Genomic DNA, 16,956 nt, shown 5'->3' on the forward strand with positions numbered 1-16,956 from the left:
ATCAAGTTTATGCTCAATGAAGTCACTAGAGCTGTGTGTGGTGCTGACAAAGTACGCCTCCCCTTAGTGTAGCTGAAAACAGGATTGCATACTTCACAACCATGATCACATAATATCTTTTTGATTCACAGAAAAGATTATCATGTGCCCTGTACTTCCCTAATGAAGTCAGGGCACACAGTAGTCTAAGAACCAATTTCTCATGATGATCACAGTATTGTCTTGGTGGTGATAAGTTACCTGCGCAAAAATGTGCTGTGTGCTCTCATCACCACAAAATCTGGGAGAAAGTGATCTCTTCAAACAGTATATGTAGCACGTCCTGTGTATTTGTACTCGGTTTCTTCTTATCGAGTCTCAATAGGACTATGTTCTTTTGACATGAATGCTCCTTCACATCCATCATTTTGGCTTGAATTTTTATCATGTAATGTCTTTAACTCCAGGGTGAGCACTGATGCAGCATCCTTGCTTCCGCCTGCTCAGGTTTTACACCATGTGTGTCTAGCCCAACCTGAATGGACTCTACCTTGCAATGTAGTGTGCTGCGTTTCGTGAAGATGCATATTATTCCAACCTGCAATTCAGCAGCCATTGTACTGACATCTAAATGAAGGTCAATAGGGGAGGATTTCACCACTGTGCTTGGTTCTGCTGCAGAGGAGAGGGCTAATTTTTACCCTTGAAGGAAGTGGAAGAGACATAAGATGTTTGACTCATACGGTGACATCATGTGAATTTCGGTGCTCCATTCATCCCCTTGTCCCAATGAAGTGACATTCATCGATTTTTGGCTAGTCACGGCACACAAAGTGGGTGGGAAACCTCTAGTAAATAGAAATCAAATACTCTATAAAGAACTATTCTATTTCAAACCCCATTGAAATTGCTCCCACATACATTTTCAGAACCAGGCAGTATTATCAGATACAGGGTGGAGATAATGCAGCATTGGTTAGGAACCTTTTTAAACAGTGTACAACTATGGTGGGCAGCGGAGGTCTGCAACATCAGGGCACAAAGCACCAACAGGTGCCAAAACACGAGGGAGAGAAGAGATCTGCAGTACCAGGGAGCAATAGCAAGGGACAATATAGAGGACAGGGTAGAGCAGCCCTACATGTTAGGGTGCATTGAGAAGCGTTTCTGCAGAGGAAGGGGATGGAGTTCAGCTATATCAGGGTGCAGAGAGAGAGAAGAAAGAAACAGTGCAATAACGGGTACAGACTGTAGAAAAGAAGCTGAGACTTTTGGATTCCGAAATTAAGATTTATTCAGAAAATAAAGACTGCTTAACAACCACAAAGAGGAGTAGTCAAAAGAGCAACCATCCAACTGGAACTCTCTCCTGCTATCTTCCAGAACAGTATTCCACTTACATTCTACTATGACCCACAAGCATTCTAACAATGACATAAATAAGAATACTACACACCTCCCCCTTTAAAAAATAACCTAAAAAAAACCTAAAAACGAACAAAATCTTTAAATTTAACAGGTAAATGTTTAACACGTGAACTTCTTCTTGTAGTGTCAACATTATGTTCAACAACAGAAGAATGATCTGAAACAGCCTCAACAATGTCATCAAAAACATTATTGGTGGTACAATTCAATTTCAGACAAAATTTCACTTTCAACACTGTCAAAGATACTATTAGATTGGAAATGTAAATTATCAAAAGCTTCATGAAAACCAGGAAATCCATCTGTTCTTTCCAGAGGATCAACAGAAGAAAATGTGCCCCCAGAATTGAATTTAACTAACTGATTTCCTGAAGGAATGGGTGTTGTTCCTTATCATGTGATTTACATACAGAAATGCGTCTGAAATTCCAAATCTTACCACCTTCCACTCTAGCAGCTTTACAAAAAATGTCGGTAATTCTCACCGGATCTGACCATTTGGACAACATTTTGTTAACTTCTCCCCCAAATCTTACTCGCACCCAATCACCCTCTTTCAATTTGGAAACATTAGATCTTCCTTTTGAATTGTAGTTTATCATTTTCTCTTGATACTTTTCTACACGTTCTCTAACTTCTCTTAAATCCAAATCAGTATCAAAAGAATTCTTCAGCTTTAACCACGATGACATGAGTTTAGAGCCCGGTTTCCTGCCCCTTAACATTTCAAAAGGAGATAAACCTGTCACAGAGTTGGGAGACATTTGATAAGTCAAAAATGTTGCTTGCAAAGCTTTCCTCCATTTCAACCTACTTTTAATGGCCAGCTGACAAGACTCTTTCACCACTCTGTTGAAACGTTCCACTTGACCATTGGACTGGGGAAAATAATTTGAAACTCTTTTGTGTAAAATGCCACAACTTTTAAGGAAAAGTTCAAACTCCTTACTAATAAATTGTGGACCATTATCAGAAATTAGTTCTTCCGGTAACCCTTCCCGACAAAAAACTTGATCAAGAAACTCAATAACTTGCTCAGAAGAAACTTTTTCAACATTTTTTAACTCTGGCCACTTCGAAAAAGAATCAATCAGGACTAAAGAAAGCATACATGTCCTTACCTGATTGATACTTAAAAGGACCTATGATGCCAATGCCTAACTTCCTCCAAGGACCTTGAGCATATTCGATGGGAGTAAGATCAAAGGACAATGGTTTCACAGATGTATCGCTCCGAGTACATGGAGAACAATCCCTAACCCATCTGTCAACCATACTGTCAATGCCGGGCCACCAATAAAATTCTCTGATTCTCCTTTCGGTAGTAGACATTCCCATGGGGCCTTCATGGGCTAACTTACAAATTAACTCTCTAAGATGCTTTGGAGGAACAATTTTGTCGGCCCTAACAACCATACCTTGTAAAAACATGAGCTCATCCTTTATTTTAAAAAATGAAGCTAACTCACCACTTAATTTTCTTTCTTCAGGCCAACATTTGCGTAGGAAAACTAGAACTTCTCTCAAAACATCATCTTGTTCCATAGACTCCTTCCACTTTGTTTCAGAAATCCCAAAGGATAAATGTTCTTCTCCTAAATTCTTATTGATGTCATCCACAGTGTAAGTTACATCACACTCTTCACCAAGTACAGTATCAGAAAAATTACCTATAGGCAAATGCGACACACAGTCAGCATGACCATTAAAACGACCAGGGACATATTCAACCTCGCAGCAAAGCGCTTGCAGTTTGGCAGCCAGTCTTGCTAATCGAGCAGTTACATTCTACCTCCTCCAGCTGCTAACATATTAATCAAAGGCTAATGATCAGTTCTTAAAGAAAATTTTGTACCCCACAAAAACTGATGAAAATGCTGAGTGGCCCAAGTACATGCTAATAATTCTTTCTCAATAGTTGAGTAATTGAATTCTGAATCATGAAGCATTCTAGAAGCATATGATACAACATATTCACCTCCTTTGTCTTTCTGCATCAGTACAGCTCCAAGTGCCACATTGCTTGCATCAACGCAAACTATGCATTCTTTACCCACAACATAAGGTTTAAAAAATGGTGCATCAACAATTCTCTTCTTAAGAGTGTCAAAAGACTCTTGTTGATCTTTCCCCCATACATACTTAGCATTTTGTTTTAATAGCAAACGTAGTGGATGACCAATGGTAGAATAATTTTGTACAAATTTTCCATAAAATTCAGTAAGACCTAAAAATGACAATAATAGTTCTTTCGAAATTGGAGTCGGAGCATTTGTAATGCTTTGTACATGGTTCAGTTTGGGTTTAATTCCTTCACTACAGATTTCGTGGCCAAGATATTCAACCTTTGTCTAAATTTACATTTTGAAAACTTCAATGTAAGAATCTTTCCTTGAATATTTTTCATACCAGAATCTAAGTTCTTGTTATGTTCCTCACAATTACTTCCAAAAATTTACATATCGTCTTGAAAAGCAATAGCTCCCTTACAATCTTCTAAAAGTTCTTTCATTAATCGTTGAAAAACGGAAGCTGCACTGGCTAAGCCAAATGGCATGCGTAAAAACTGAAACATGCCTTCAGGAGTCACAAAAGCAGTTAATTTCTTAGAATCATCATGCAACTCTACTTAGTGATAGGCGCTTGCCAGATCAATTGTGGAAAAAACAGCAGCACCAGACAAAGTGGAAATTAATTCATGAATATTAGGAAGAGGATGTTTGTCAATCCATATTTCTTTCTTTAAACTGTGGAGATCCTCACAGAAATGAAGATCTCCTGTGCCCTGAAGTGATAAAACTATGAGAGAAATCCACGGAGAGGATTCAATAGGCTCAATTATGTGTTTCTGTACCAAATCATTTAACAAATCCTTGAGTTTGATCCTGTAAGCTAAAGGTACATTTCTGACTTTGTGTCTAACGGGAATGGCTTTTTCATTAAGAATGATTTTATCTTTAAAATTGGTGTATTTGCCTTATGTGTTGTCAAAAACTTTGGTATATGTATCTTTGATCTTATTGCCATACATCTCATTAATAGTAGACACTACACTTACAGAAGGAGATGCATTAGGATCTAGTTTTATACCTAATTCTTGTTGGTGTGGCCAACCTAAAATTGATGCACCTTTCATAGCGACATACACTTTACATCTTGTTCTTCTACCTTTAAATTCAACAATTGCCCCCCAAAAAACCTTCCAGATCAATTTTACGTCCTGAATACCCACCAGGTTGGATGTCAGGAAGAAACAATTTTTTCGTACTCCAAAGTTCATTAAACAATTTTTCCCGATAATACTGTACCAAGAACAAAAATCTACCATCAACTGAACTGGTTTCTCATCAATCATTGCTGTGCATGAAGGAAATGTCTTTTGTTCAGATTAATTACCAGAAAGTATAGAATTTAGTTAGAAGAGATTCTTCCTCGTGAGAAATATAATTAACTTTCTGAGTGAAACGACATTCATTACTAAAAGGCCCCTTTTTTTTTACATTTCACACATACTTTATCCCATGAAGGACACCCTTTATAATTACCAACATGGTTGGTGCTGCCACATCTATTAGTCACAAAAATTGGAGGGACCCCTGTTACATACGACAAGGTGGGGGAACTAAACACTAGAAAAGGATATGCAACCCTGTCTTAGTTATATTAGGTAAGATCTCCTAAAATGTACAACAGTAATATGGATTCTTTGGAACCTATAAATAAGGTAATTGAGGAAATAGTACCAAAAGCAGGGCAGGGCTAAGTAGACAAATGAACAGAGTGAATATAGACAGTTAATAACACTAAGTGAACAAAATATATCAGAATTTGAACATAAAATTTATTACCTCCCGAACGGGTTACAATCTAAAAAATAGTTAAAACCAATTCATACAAGCCACCAAACAGTGGACAATTCTATTACCAATGGATAAAAACAATCATGTAAAGTCAAGTGAACACAGTCGACGCAGCGTTTCGGTGCTTTAATTAATCTTCGCACCTTCTTCAGGACATTCACAACAATTGACTTGAATATCTAAAAAATCAAGAAAAGTAAAAATAATTAAGCTACTTGTCTACACATCTGGATGATTCTAGCTCCTGCTCTCCTACTTGTATCAATTCATTATCCAGATTGGACATGTACAATAACTAGAATATGCTTGCCTAATGTTAATAAATTTACTGGCCCAGTGCGACCTGTTGCTCTCAAAGTTAAACAGATCAGATAACCACATAGCTCCTACTTTACATGGTTATAACCAACTCTAGTCCTTTAGTGCTCAGCTGTTGTTTTGAATCTAAATTATCTATCTAGGTTTGAGATTTTTATACATGGGTATTTTGTTAGTACCTGTAGCGATTGTAGGATGAGTGTATCAATTCTTTTCATCCGGCAAACAATATTTTCTTAGTGGTTTTAAACTCGCCCAAGCTGTATGGTGACAAGGCATAGAGACTATTCAGTGGTTTATAGTTCTGTTCTTATAACAATTTCATCAGATATTATAATGTGGTGGATTACCTTCTCTATAGCTGCACGGATATTCGAAGTGCACGGAGGGGCCACCGAAGATGAATGGCGTAACAAATCCTAAATGGGTATGGACCAACAGATGTCTTAGCTATGTGTTTAAAATTTCTGGGAGTCTCATATATTAATGCACTTATCATCCCATGTTTGTACTAACCTGTTTTTAATTCAGGTTCACAACGGTAATTTCACGACTCTTGATTATTGTCGGGTCGGAAGGTTCTTCTTAAAATTCGAAGAGACAATATATGGCTCTAAGGTCAAAACATATCGACAGAGGTAATAATATCGTAGATCTTGTATATAACTGATAGCTATAAAACATATTCGGTTTTGCCCTTATCTTTAGTCAAGGTGTGATTTACTGCTCATGTCGAAATTTTAAATTTAATTAGCTAAGACATCTGTTGGTCCATACCCATTTAGGGTTTGTTACGCCATTCATCTTCGGTGGCCCCTCCGTGCACTTCGAATATCCGTGCAGCTATAGAGAAGGTAATCCACCACATTATAATATCTGATGAAATTGTTATAAGAACAGAACTATAAACCACTGAATAGTCTCTATGCCTTGTCACCATACAGCTTGGGCGAGTTTAAAACCGCTAAGAAAATATTGTTTGCCGGATGAAAAGAATTGATACACTCATCCTACAATCGCTACAGGTACTAACAAAATACCCATGTATAAAAATCTCAAACCTAGATAGATAATTTAGATTCAAAACAACAGCTGAGCCTAAAGGACTAGAGTTGGTTATAACCATGTAAAGTAGGAGCTATGTGGTTATCTGATCTGTTTAACTTTGAGAGCAACAGGTCGCACTGGTCCAGTAAATTTATTAACATTAGGCAAGCATATTCTAGTTATTGTACATGTCCAATCTGGATAATGAATTGATACAAGTAGGAGAGCAGGAGCTAGAATCATCCAGATGTGTAGACAAGTAGCTTAATTATTTTTACTTTTCTTGATTTTTTAGATATTCAAGTCAATTGTTGTGAATGTCCTGAAGAAGGTGCGAAGATTAATTAAAGCACCGAAACGCTGCGTCGACTGTGTTCACTTGACTTTACATGATTGTTTTTATCCATTGGTAATAGAATTGTCCACTGTTTGGTGGCTTGTATGAATTGGTTTTAACTATTTTTTAGATTGTAACCCGTTCGGGAGGTAATACATTTTATGTTCAAATTCTGATATATTTTGTTCACTTAGTGTTATTAACTGTCTATATTCACTCTGTTCATTTGTCTACTTAGCCCTGCCCTGCTTTTGGTACTATTTCCTCAATTACCTTATTTATAGGTTCCAAAGAATCCATATTACTGTTGTACATTTTAGGAGATCTTACCTAATATAACTAAGACAGGGTTGCATATCCTTTTCTAGTGCTGCCACATCTATAAAAATCAATTGTATTCTTTTTAAAATAAGATTTGTTCTCAAAACTTTTCTTAACAACATCTTTCTTAATAAAACTTTTTTGATCAGTATTAGTACCCGTTTGACCTTTATCAAAAGAAACTTCAGGTTCTATATTTTGTACTTTTGAGATTTATTTATAGAGTTTTATATAGCGCGAACATGACCCTTAGGTATCAGAGCACTTTACATTACATGAGGTAGGTTAGAGATAGATCTTATATGATATAACGATTCATAGCGATATGAGGTGGGTAAGTATATAGCCATAAGGAGTTAAACATAAAAATATATATACAGTGACATGAGGTAGATTTAGGATTCAACTTGGTATCAAGGTGTACTGGGACATCCTGTATGCAAAAGTTCTCAAATGTCTTTTTCCTGTACTTTCTGCATTCTACAGTCCTGGGTCCGAGATTACCCCAGTAACGCTGGAGACTTTCTCTTTACTTGCATTGATGTTCTGTATTGGTAAGATCTATGTCACTGTGCTAGTGAAGAACTGTCTTACCTATGTAAGGAACTTACTTTGGTACAAATTTTTCAGATTTTTCAATTGCTTTTGCAATATTAATGACAGCACAAAGAGAAGATTCGGTGCCCAACCAAAGTCTTTCTTGAATTTTTTTACTCTTGGTTTTCATCATTATTTGATCCCTGAGCACTTGTTCGTACGAAATAGTTTCAAAAGCACAAGAGCAAGCTAGGGAACGCAAAGTCGAGACGTAGTCCTCTTTTGATTCTTCCACTTTTTGGGCACGTGAATAGAATTTGAATCTTTCCATTACTATGTTGATTTTTTTTCCAAAACGAATCTTCATCTGTCTAGTTGCTTTCTCAAAAAAATCAATATCACCAGCATCTTCAATAGGGGGAAGATTGTCGAATTCTTTTATGCCTGCACCACCTAATCAATGTCTAAGAAGAGCTAGTTTTCTTTTAGCAGAACAACCATCTTTTTCAAGAACGTCTACATATGCCATAAACATAGGAAACCAAAGGTCCCATTCGATATTAGGTTCGTCTGCTACTTGCAAGAAATGTGGAGGTGCAGCAATATTAGCCATTGAATATTGCAATTAAAATTAAAATAACAAAATGAAATGGCTAGACAATACAAACTGTAGATGGTACCTACAAGTGATGATGATGATGGTGGAAAGATGTGCGCATCACTATGATGCACCGACAACCAGAAAACAAAAATGTAAATTATAAATGCACATGAGAAGATTTGTAGCGCATATGTACTCTATGCACTGGTATTGATGTGCATAAAACAACTGAAACGCTCAGACTGTAAAAATATATACCGGAGATCCTGAAGCGATAATACTGGTTTGAAGCTAAATCCAAAATGGTGGCACGTAGGTCACGTCAATTACGTTGCGTGAACTTGGATCTCGAAGAATCCCAGAATGCTTAGCAGGATAAGCTGAGCGTCGAGGCAGAATGTTGGAGCGTCGGAGTAGAACTTTGAAGCATTGGAGCCGTGTTTACCGATGAAAAGAAAGGCGTTGGTGAGTAGCGCGAGCTCAGTGGCTAGCGTAGCATTGTACAATGTAGAAAACACCACATTCAAACAAGCGCCAACTCACAAGCAGTTAATATTGGGTATAAAAAATCAAAAGCGACTGCTTCAGGAATGGTAGAACAACAGCGGTAACACTTTCAGGGCTCACAGCGGTAACACCTTCAGGGCTCATAAGACAAGTTCCACAACAAAATAATCAGATAAATCCTACCAGAAGAAAATGGTAGCGATTGTTGCGGTTGATATGACTTGATATGGCTTGAAATATAAAAGTATTTCAACACGTCGAATACGAGTGAATGCTGTCATATATCCTTTAAATCTTCTTCCTCCTGATCGTCGCGAAATTCAATGTAGTAAAGAAGCTGAGAGTTTGTGGATTCCAAAATGAAGATTTCTTCAGAGAATAAAGACAGCTTAACAACCACAAAGAGGAGTAGTCAAAAGAGCAATCGTCCAACTGGAACTCTCTCCTGCTATCTCCCCAGAACAGTATTCCACTTGCATTCTACTATGACCCACAAGCATTCTAACATTGACATAAATAAGAATACTGCACAGACAAAGGTACAAATCCAGCGGGGAGAAGAGCAAACAGCTCAGCAACACAGAATGCAAAGAGAAGTACCACCACAGAGGAGTTGGGCACTACAGAAAAGTTGGGGACCCAAGAGGAGAGCTCAGTGGAGAGAATACAAAGGCAGAAGAGAGAGTGAAACGTACGAGTAGTAAGACATAGGTTAAAGACATAAAGAGGACTAAGAGAAGGAAAAGGGGATTGAGGAAAGATAGAGTGGAGTTATATAAACAAAGCGATGAAAAAGTCAAAGAAATTAGAGCAATAGAATGAAATATAGATTAGAGTGAGGAGCGAAAGGATTTGTAAGAAGGACCACCTCACAGACATAGCAGCTAATCACAAGGAGGTAGAATGAAACTGCGTAAATTCTCCTATCGCATCACCATGCCTGTCCTGTCTGTGACCCAGGGTCAGGTATGGCAGGAAAAGGGAAGGGGAGGAGCTTGGGGGCAGCTCAGGAGTTCGGGCTGATACACGCTGAAATATAGATGTGTTAAAATAGGCAGCCAGTGTCATGTGTGTTCTGTGGTGGCGGGACCACGAAACTGGCGACGAGGGTGGGATAAGAAGCCCCACCCTCCATCCTGCACACGTAAAAATGCGCATGCTACCGCAAGTGAAGAGCGGAGCATTTTCACGGCAGTGAGATCGCAAGTGGCGTATAGAGCGTTGCTACAGCCCGCAATTAAGGTGAGAGCGCGAGTGGTGACCAGAGCGCTAATACAGCTCCCTAAGAGCTTAGAGAAGTTGGATACAGGGTTTGAAGCCTGGGATAAGTCTGCTTGAAGTGCCCAGTGAAGATAGCAGACAGAAGTCACTACGGTGGCCATCTTGACATCAGGCACAGCCCATTGACCAAGCTTGGGCCCTAGCACGGCGGCCAATTTGAAGTCAGGCAACATCACAAAAAGTTCCCCAGAGCCCGCCAAAAGCGCGACTGAGGCCCATAGATGCCACTGCAGCTCACCGAAGCATAGAGTGAAGCTACGTGAGTACTACCATGACATCACGACCCGAATCGCCACAGTCTGGGCTGATTCTCATGGAAGAATCGTTCATGCATCCTCCAGAGCCTTTAATACTGACATCAGGAAACAGTATGGGCCCCAAATGGAAGAGCTGGCTCGAGGATTTCAAATATTTCATGAAGGGATCACAAGTCCGGGCCCCTGACCAACAACTCATCGCACTACGAAATTTAGTGAGCAAAGATGTTGGATAAATCATCAAAGAACTACCCCCAGCTAATGCTGCAACTTATGATGATCTGAGAGAGGACCTGAACTGGAAGTTCCTTCACAAACGGAACCTAGACTATAAGCGCTACACGTTTAAACTTGCTTCACAAGAGCGAGATGAGCCCATGGGCGATTTTATCTCCCGCCTCAAATGTCTGGCTCGCTAGTGCGAATTCGACAATTTCAGCACGGAAGACGCACTTCGCCTACGCATTATTGAAGGGTGTCAATCAGAATCGCTACGCCGGCGACTACTGAAAAAGCACTATTCTCTCGACAACATAGAAGAACTCACCCGAATAAATGACCAAGCAGAAGAGCATGCGAAAAAGATGGAAGCCAGTAAAACAGAAAAAAGAGAACAAGCTCTCCTCGTTCAATCTCACATTGAACCAAGACGTCGGTCGGATCAGCAATGTGGAAGACCCATGAAATTGCGTCATGCAAGGTCACCTCACAGTGGAAACAAAAGCAGTCATTTCGGAAGACAACTGCCACAGTGTTATCGGTGTGGACAAGACTACCCTCACACGGGCCCATGCCCAGCCATCGGCCAACAATGCAACCGATTTGGGAAAGATAATCATTTTGAAGCCGTCTGCCAAACCCGTCACAAGGAAACTGGACCGGCCAAGCGAAGCACAGGGTCACGTCACCATGTCAGGGCCGTACAAGGGAGAAGAGACCGGTCAAAAAGCTCGTCGAGGTCCATTACCCAGTGACACAACTCATACAGATCTCAGCGATCGACGTCCAGAGAGTTGTTTGCACGTACCCCGATATCGCAAGACAGTGAGGAGTATGTCTACATGGTGGCAGATCCAGACAGGCTGAAAAAGTACCCCCGATTACACATCCAGATGGGAAGTCACTCTGCCAAGTTCGTCCAAGACAATGGGACATCGCTTAACTACATTTGCACCATCGAGTACCAGAGAATAAACCCAAATCCGAAACTGGAGCCAGCCACAGTACGAGTCTACACATGGATGTCCAGAGAACCACTGCCGTGTCTGGGACAGTTTCCCACAATGCTGACATACAAAGACAGGACAATCCAGGCACAAATCCACATGATTGAAGGCCCCAAAAAAGACGATTGTCTTTGCAGCTTACCAACAGCGGAACGTTTGAAGCTAGTAGAGATTCTCTACAGAATGGAGGACTCACCAGACATCATAACAATTTCCCGAAGCTGTTTAGTGGTTTAGGAAAGCTAGTCTATTTCAAGGTCAAGCTGCATATCAATGAGCAAGTGACACCAGTGGCAAAGCATCACAGGAAAGTGCTGTTCCACTTAAAGCAAGCAGTGGATGACTAACTCCAAGACTTACTACGGGCAGACATCATAGAATGCGCAACTGGGCCCACACCATGGGTGTCACCTGTAATAGTTGTGCCCAAGAGAGGCAAAGACAACAAGGTATGCCTGTGTGTTGATATGCGAGCCCCAAACACAGCCATTGAAAGGGAGCGGCATTCAGGAACCCACATCAGCGACATGATCACCCGCCTGAACGGAGCGACAGTTTTCTCAAAACTAGATCTCAACAATGGATACCACCAACTTGAGCTGCATGACAAATCGAGGTACATTACCACGTTTACTAAACACCAAGGGCTTTTCAGATACAAGCACCTCAACTTCGGGATCTCGTCAGCGGCCGAGATCTTTCAGGAGGTTGTCCGGAGAGTAATCCAACACATCCCAAATGCATTCAATTATAGTGAAGATATTCTGGTGTTCAGAGAGACTCGGAAAGATCACCACAAGGCGCTGGACCGGGTGAGCCACGCTATCCTCAACGCCAATCTCACACTCAACCAAGACAAGTGTGAGTTTCATACATCGACTCTCAAATTTTACAGCCACATTTTCTCAAAAGAGGGCATGAGACCGGACCCCAAGAAAGTAGCAACACTGTCTGACACCTCACAACTGCAAGATGTCAGCAACATCCACTCGTTCCTGGGCATAGTCAGTTACTGCGCCTGATACATCAAGGACTATGCAACCATCAGCTACCCGCTACGAAAACTGACACAACAAGGGCAGAGTTTCCACTGGTCAGCTCAACGTGAAGAAGCGTTCAACAAAATCAAGACTGCTGTAAGCTCAGTCATCAATTTGGCATACTTTAATCCCAAACGAAAGACGGAAAACACGGTAGACGCCAGTGCTGTTGGGCTAGGCGCGATTCTGGCACAATGCGATAATGAAGAAGGCCAACGCCACTTCGTTGCATACCCCAGTCACAGTCTCACCGACAACAAAAAAGCATATTCTTAACCGGAAAAAGAGAGCCTGGCGGTCGTATGGGCGTGTGAGCACTTTCACCTCTTCGTCTATGGCAAACATTTCACACTCATCACTGATCACCTGGCTCTGAAAACCATTTTGGGAAACCCCGGGGCAAAGATGCCTCAGCGGATCGAACGGTGGGGAATCCGTCTGCAAGACTACACATATACCATCATCCACAAACCCGGGAAGGTGGAGAACACAGCAGACTACATATCACAGCTTCCCCAAGCTGTGACGCGAGAGCGACCATCTGTAGCAGAAGAATACTTTCATTTCGTCATTGACCAAGCATGCCCACCTGCCGATCCACTAGAGGCTATCATGGAAACCTCTGCAATAGATGGCACGTTACAAAACGTCATGCACCATGTCCGCACCAACTCATGGAGAAACCTGGAAGAACCAAATACAAATGACGCCATCAACACAGAAGAACTCATGGCGTTCAAACATGTCAAGGATGACCTCACCGTCAGTGCCAATGGACAGTTACTAAGAGACAGAAGGATCGTAATCCCCCACCAGTTGAGACAAGGCACCGTCAACCTAGCGCACTAAGGACATAGAGGAGTAGTATCCACGAAGAAGGCACTGCGAGAACGCGTCTGGTTTCCTTCCCTCAACCAGATGGTAGAGACCACATTACAAGACTGCCCACACTATCAATTGGTGGGGTGAGAAGAACCACATGCCCCCTACAGATGTCAGACCTCCCAGATAGCATATGGCAACAGGTAGCTGTTGATTTCTTTGGCCCGCTGAAATCAGGGAAGTACATCATTGTCATCATGGACGAGTATTCTCGATTCCCCATTGCTAACCAAATTTCATCCACCAAAGTGGCCACCATCATACCAGTCATCGATGAAGCATTCGCTGCATGGGGAATCCCTACAGTGGTAAAGACAGATAACGGAACACCATTTAATGAACAGGACTTCACAGAATTCGCGAGACACCTAAATTTCAAGCACCGAAAGATCACCCTTATGTGGCTTCGGGCCAACAGGATGGCTGCGCGATTTATGGCCACCATAAAAAAGACAATGTAACAAGCCGAGCTAGCTCATCAAGACATTCAGCCAGCATTAAACAAAGTAGTATGGGCGTACAGGACTACGCCGCACAGCACAACCAACCAATGCCCTGCCACCCTGATGCTGGGGCGAATTCCACGCACCCGGATACTGGCCGCCAACGCTGTCACACAGTCCAGGTTCACGACTTCAGACCATGAGACACTGGTAGAACCTGATCGGACCAAGAAAGCAAAAATGAAAGAATATGCTGACCACAGTAGGCATGCCAGAACATCTGACATCCGAGAAGGAGACTGGGTGCTGGTGAAGCAGGAAAGGAAAACCAAGGCGGACAGCCGCTACTGCGCTCAGCTGCTACAGGTAATCAGAAAGAAAGGGACCATGATTACAGCTGAGCCGAAACTAAGAGAAGGCCCAGAAACGTGTTACACTTCAAGAAGTGCAACCCTACAGCATACACTCGGGATCGAGAATCCAATTGGGACACTGACGTGTCAAGTTAAGAGGCGAACAAGTATGAAGAACCCCAACAAGTGTCGGGAGCAAAGTACAGTAGACAGAGGCGTCTCTCCAACAGACCACAAAGCAGCGGACCACAGAGAACTGTTTGAAAGCCCACTCGACTCATTGAAAAACTCTGAAAGAGACCCTTTGAACATTTGAAATACAAAAGGGGAAGATGTTGCATCGCCATGCCTGTCCTGTCTATCACCCAGGGTCAGGCATGGCAGGAAAGGAAAGGGGAGAAGCTTGGGGGCAGCCCGGGAGTTCAGGCTGATACACGCTGAAATAAAGATGTGTAAAAAAGGCAGCCGGTGTCCCGTGTGTTCTGTGGTGGCGGAAACACAATCTCCCACATTCGGGATGCATCTATTCGTTCCCTGTGCTCCCACGTCAGTGCTGCCTTCTAACTGTTGAAGCCACACTGAGCTCTGACTCCTGACACTGTCTAGACAGCACCAGGCTCATTCCTTAGTTGCATTATCAGTGAGCGACCAATGGGAAGGCAGTTTGAGCCCTGCTCTGGGACTTAACTTCCTTCTACTCTGTCAGTTCTAAGGGGAAGGGAAGGCAGGAACATGTGAAGAAAGTACGTTTTGTTATGTTTGTGGTGAGATGCTAGAATTTACTGTACATGGAGTTGGTTAGTACGCCACTTGGTGAGTAGTAAAACACTTCAAGGTGGGTGATAAAAAATGGCCGGTATTTCACCTCAGGGTGCCTGAGGAGCCATTTTTTGAGTGTGCTCTAACAATGCATTGCAATATAATATAGGGTGGATTGTCACACCTTTCATAAGTTTGCTATAACGACTTCCTAGGCATGTGTTTACATTTAGTTTTGGTTGTGTTATATTGTACACCAAGGCGTGCAATAATGTATTCCATATTGTGCTGTAATACACAACGAAGTGCGTGTTTATGTAGCGCATGCTATGCTGTAATACATTCCTGAGTGAGTGGTACCATTGTGGGGCCTGCTGTAGTGTTTCTATATCTGAGAACCCACATCCTCTTCTGACTGAGAGCCTTGAGCCCGTACTTACTGAGTAACTTTGGAAGGTTTGACCTTCCCAAAGTTATCTGTGGAAAATTGCAATGTGGTAATGATCGGAATTCTAATCCTATCAGAATTCTCCTGGACTAAGGGTGGAGCCTTTGAAATCCACACCTCCGCTACAAACCCTGATTAATGTTTATTGCATATGTGCTAAGCCATTCCTCTATCATCCAGCATCTTTTCCTAACCCCATCTCCTCCCATTAGAAACGCTTGTGAAAGAAATCCACTACACTTCCTTATTACCACAGAAGTGAAAAATCTCCATGCCATTAATGTGATTTCTTTCTCCATTGACAGATTCAAGGATTCAATGTCGAAGAAGGACAGTTTGCGTACGCTAAGGACTGCGAAACCTATTTCTCGCCCGCCGTTTTGATGGGTCTGGTGATGTCCCTAGTTCTGCTCTTGGTCCTGGCCTATGCCCTCCACATGCTGATGCACCTCAAGGCCATCGACAGACACTACGAATGCAAGGGCTCCCTGCCCTACTTCACTGCTGGAAGGGACAGTGACCTGGAAGAGGAGAAGGAGCCGCTGAGGTGCAGCACCAGTGAGTGCTACGAGCTGCAGCCGCAGCAGTACTGCAGGTTTTACATGCAGCAGTGCTCGTCCATTTCTCATTAGCCGCTCAAGTGACATGGCCCAAATTCCACTTCTGTTGCTCCTGGATATGTAGTGTGCATCATGCTAACAGGTATCTTCAGAGACAAGAAAGGTACTCAACTCAGCTTGTTTTACCGGGAGTCATTAATGGGTGCAGACAAACTCACTTACATTTGTTGTAAGTCCTCAGTTTATTGGGCGAATCCTGCCTGAACCTGGTGCATGTTTGGGCAAGTTCTGAACTTCTGCCTTCAGGGAAAGACTTTGAATGAAGGTCTACATGTCAGACACATTCTCTTGCTGCTTACTGTCGATTTTCTCCGCTCTGGAATGAAAATGTAAATAATGTATTAAATTACATTTCGTTGCATTTCTTTTAATTTCTGTGAAGCACATGCCACAGAAGTGGCCTGAAAGCTCATGAACTTAGACTGGTGAGCTGTCTGAATGCTATTTAATTATGGTGCATTGTTGTGTGTACACTATTTATTTTATGAACAGTTTTACAGTGAAAAAAACAACATTAAAAATGGTGAAAGGGTGGGAACTAATTTTGGGAAGATTTGTTTTCTGGTATTTTCTCCCTTGAGATAGTTTTTGTGTGTGTGCTGGAAGTGAGACCCACAGGACAGTGTAAACATTTGAAAGTAATGGGGATGCAGCTAAGGACACGTAACTCCACCGGCAGTGCTTACTACTTTTATCATAAGCTCATGGTAGT

At 41.8% G+C, this 16,956-nt stretch overlaps 1 protein-coding gene across 1 annotated transcript in view; it reads left to right on the plus strand.

The window, feature by feature from the left end:
* Window positions 1–16,693, plus strand: part of LOC147726801 (V-type proton ATPase subunit S1-like protein) — a 186,774-nt gene extending 170,081 nt beyond the window's left edge. Inside the window, exon 7 of the mRNA XM_086962992.1 lies at window positions 15,930–16,693. Within this exon, the coding sequence (XP_086819118.1) occupies window positions 15,930–16,256 (327 nt within the window). The 3' untranslated portion in view covers window positions 16,257–16,693. The remainder of the gene's footprint in view (window positions 1–15,929) is intronic.
* Window positions 16,694–16,956: the final 263 nt, after the last annotated feature.

The sequence above is a fragment of the Lissotriton vulgaris genome, chromosome 3_1 (assembly GCF_964263255.1).
Source record: "Lissotriton vulgaris chromosome 3_1, aLisVul1.2, whole genome shotgun sequence".
Classification (NCBI taxonomy): Eukaryota; Metazoa; Chordata; class Amphibia; order Caudata; family Salamandridae; genus Lissotriton; species Lissotriton vulgaris.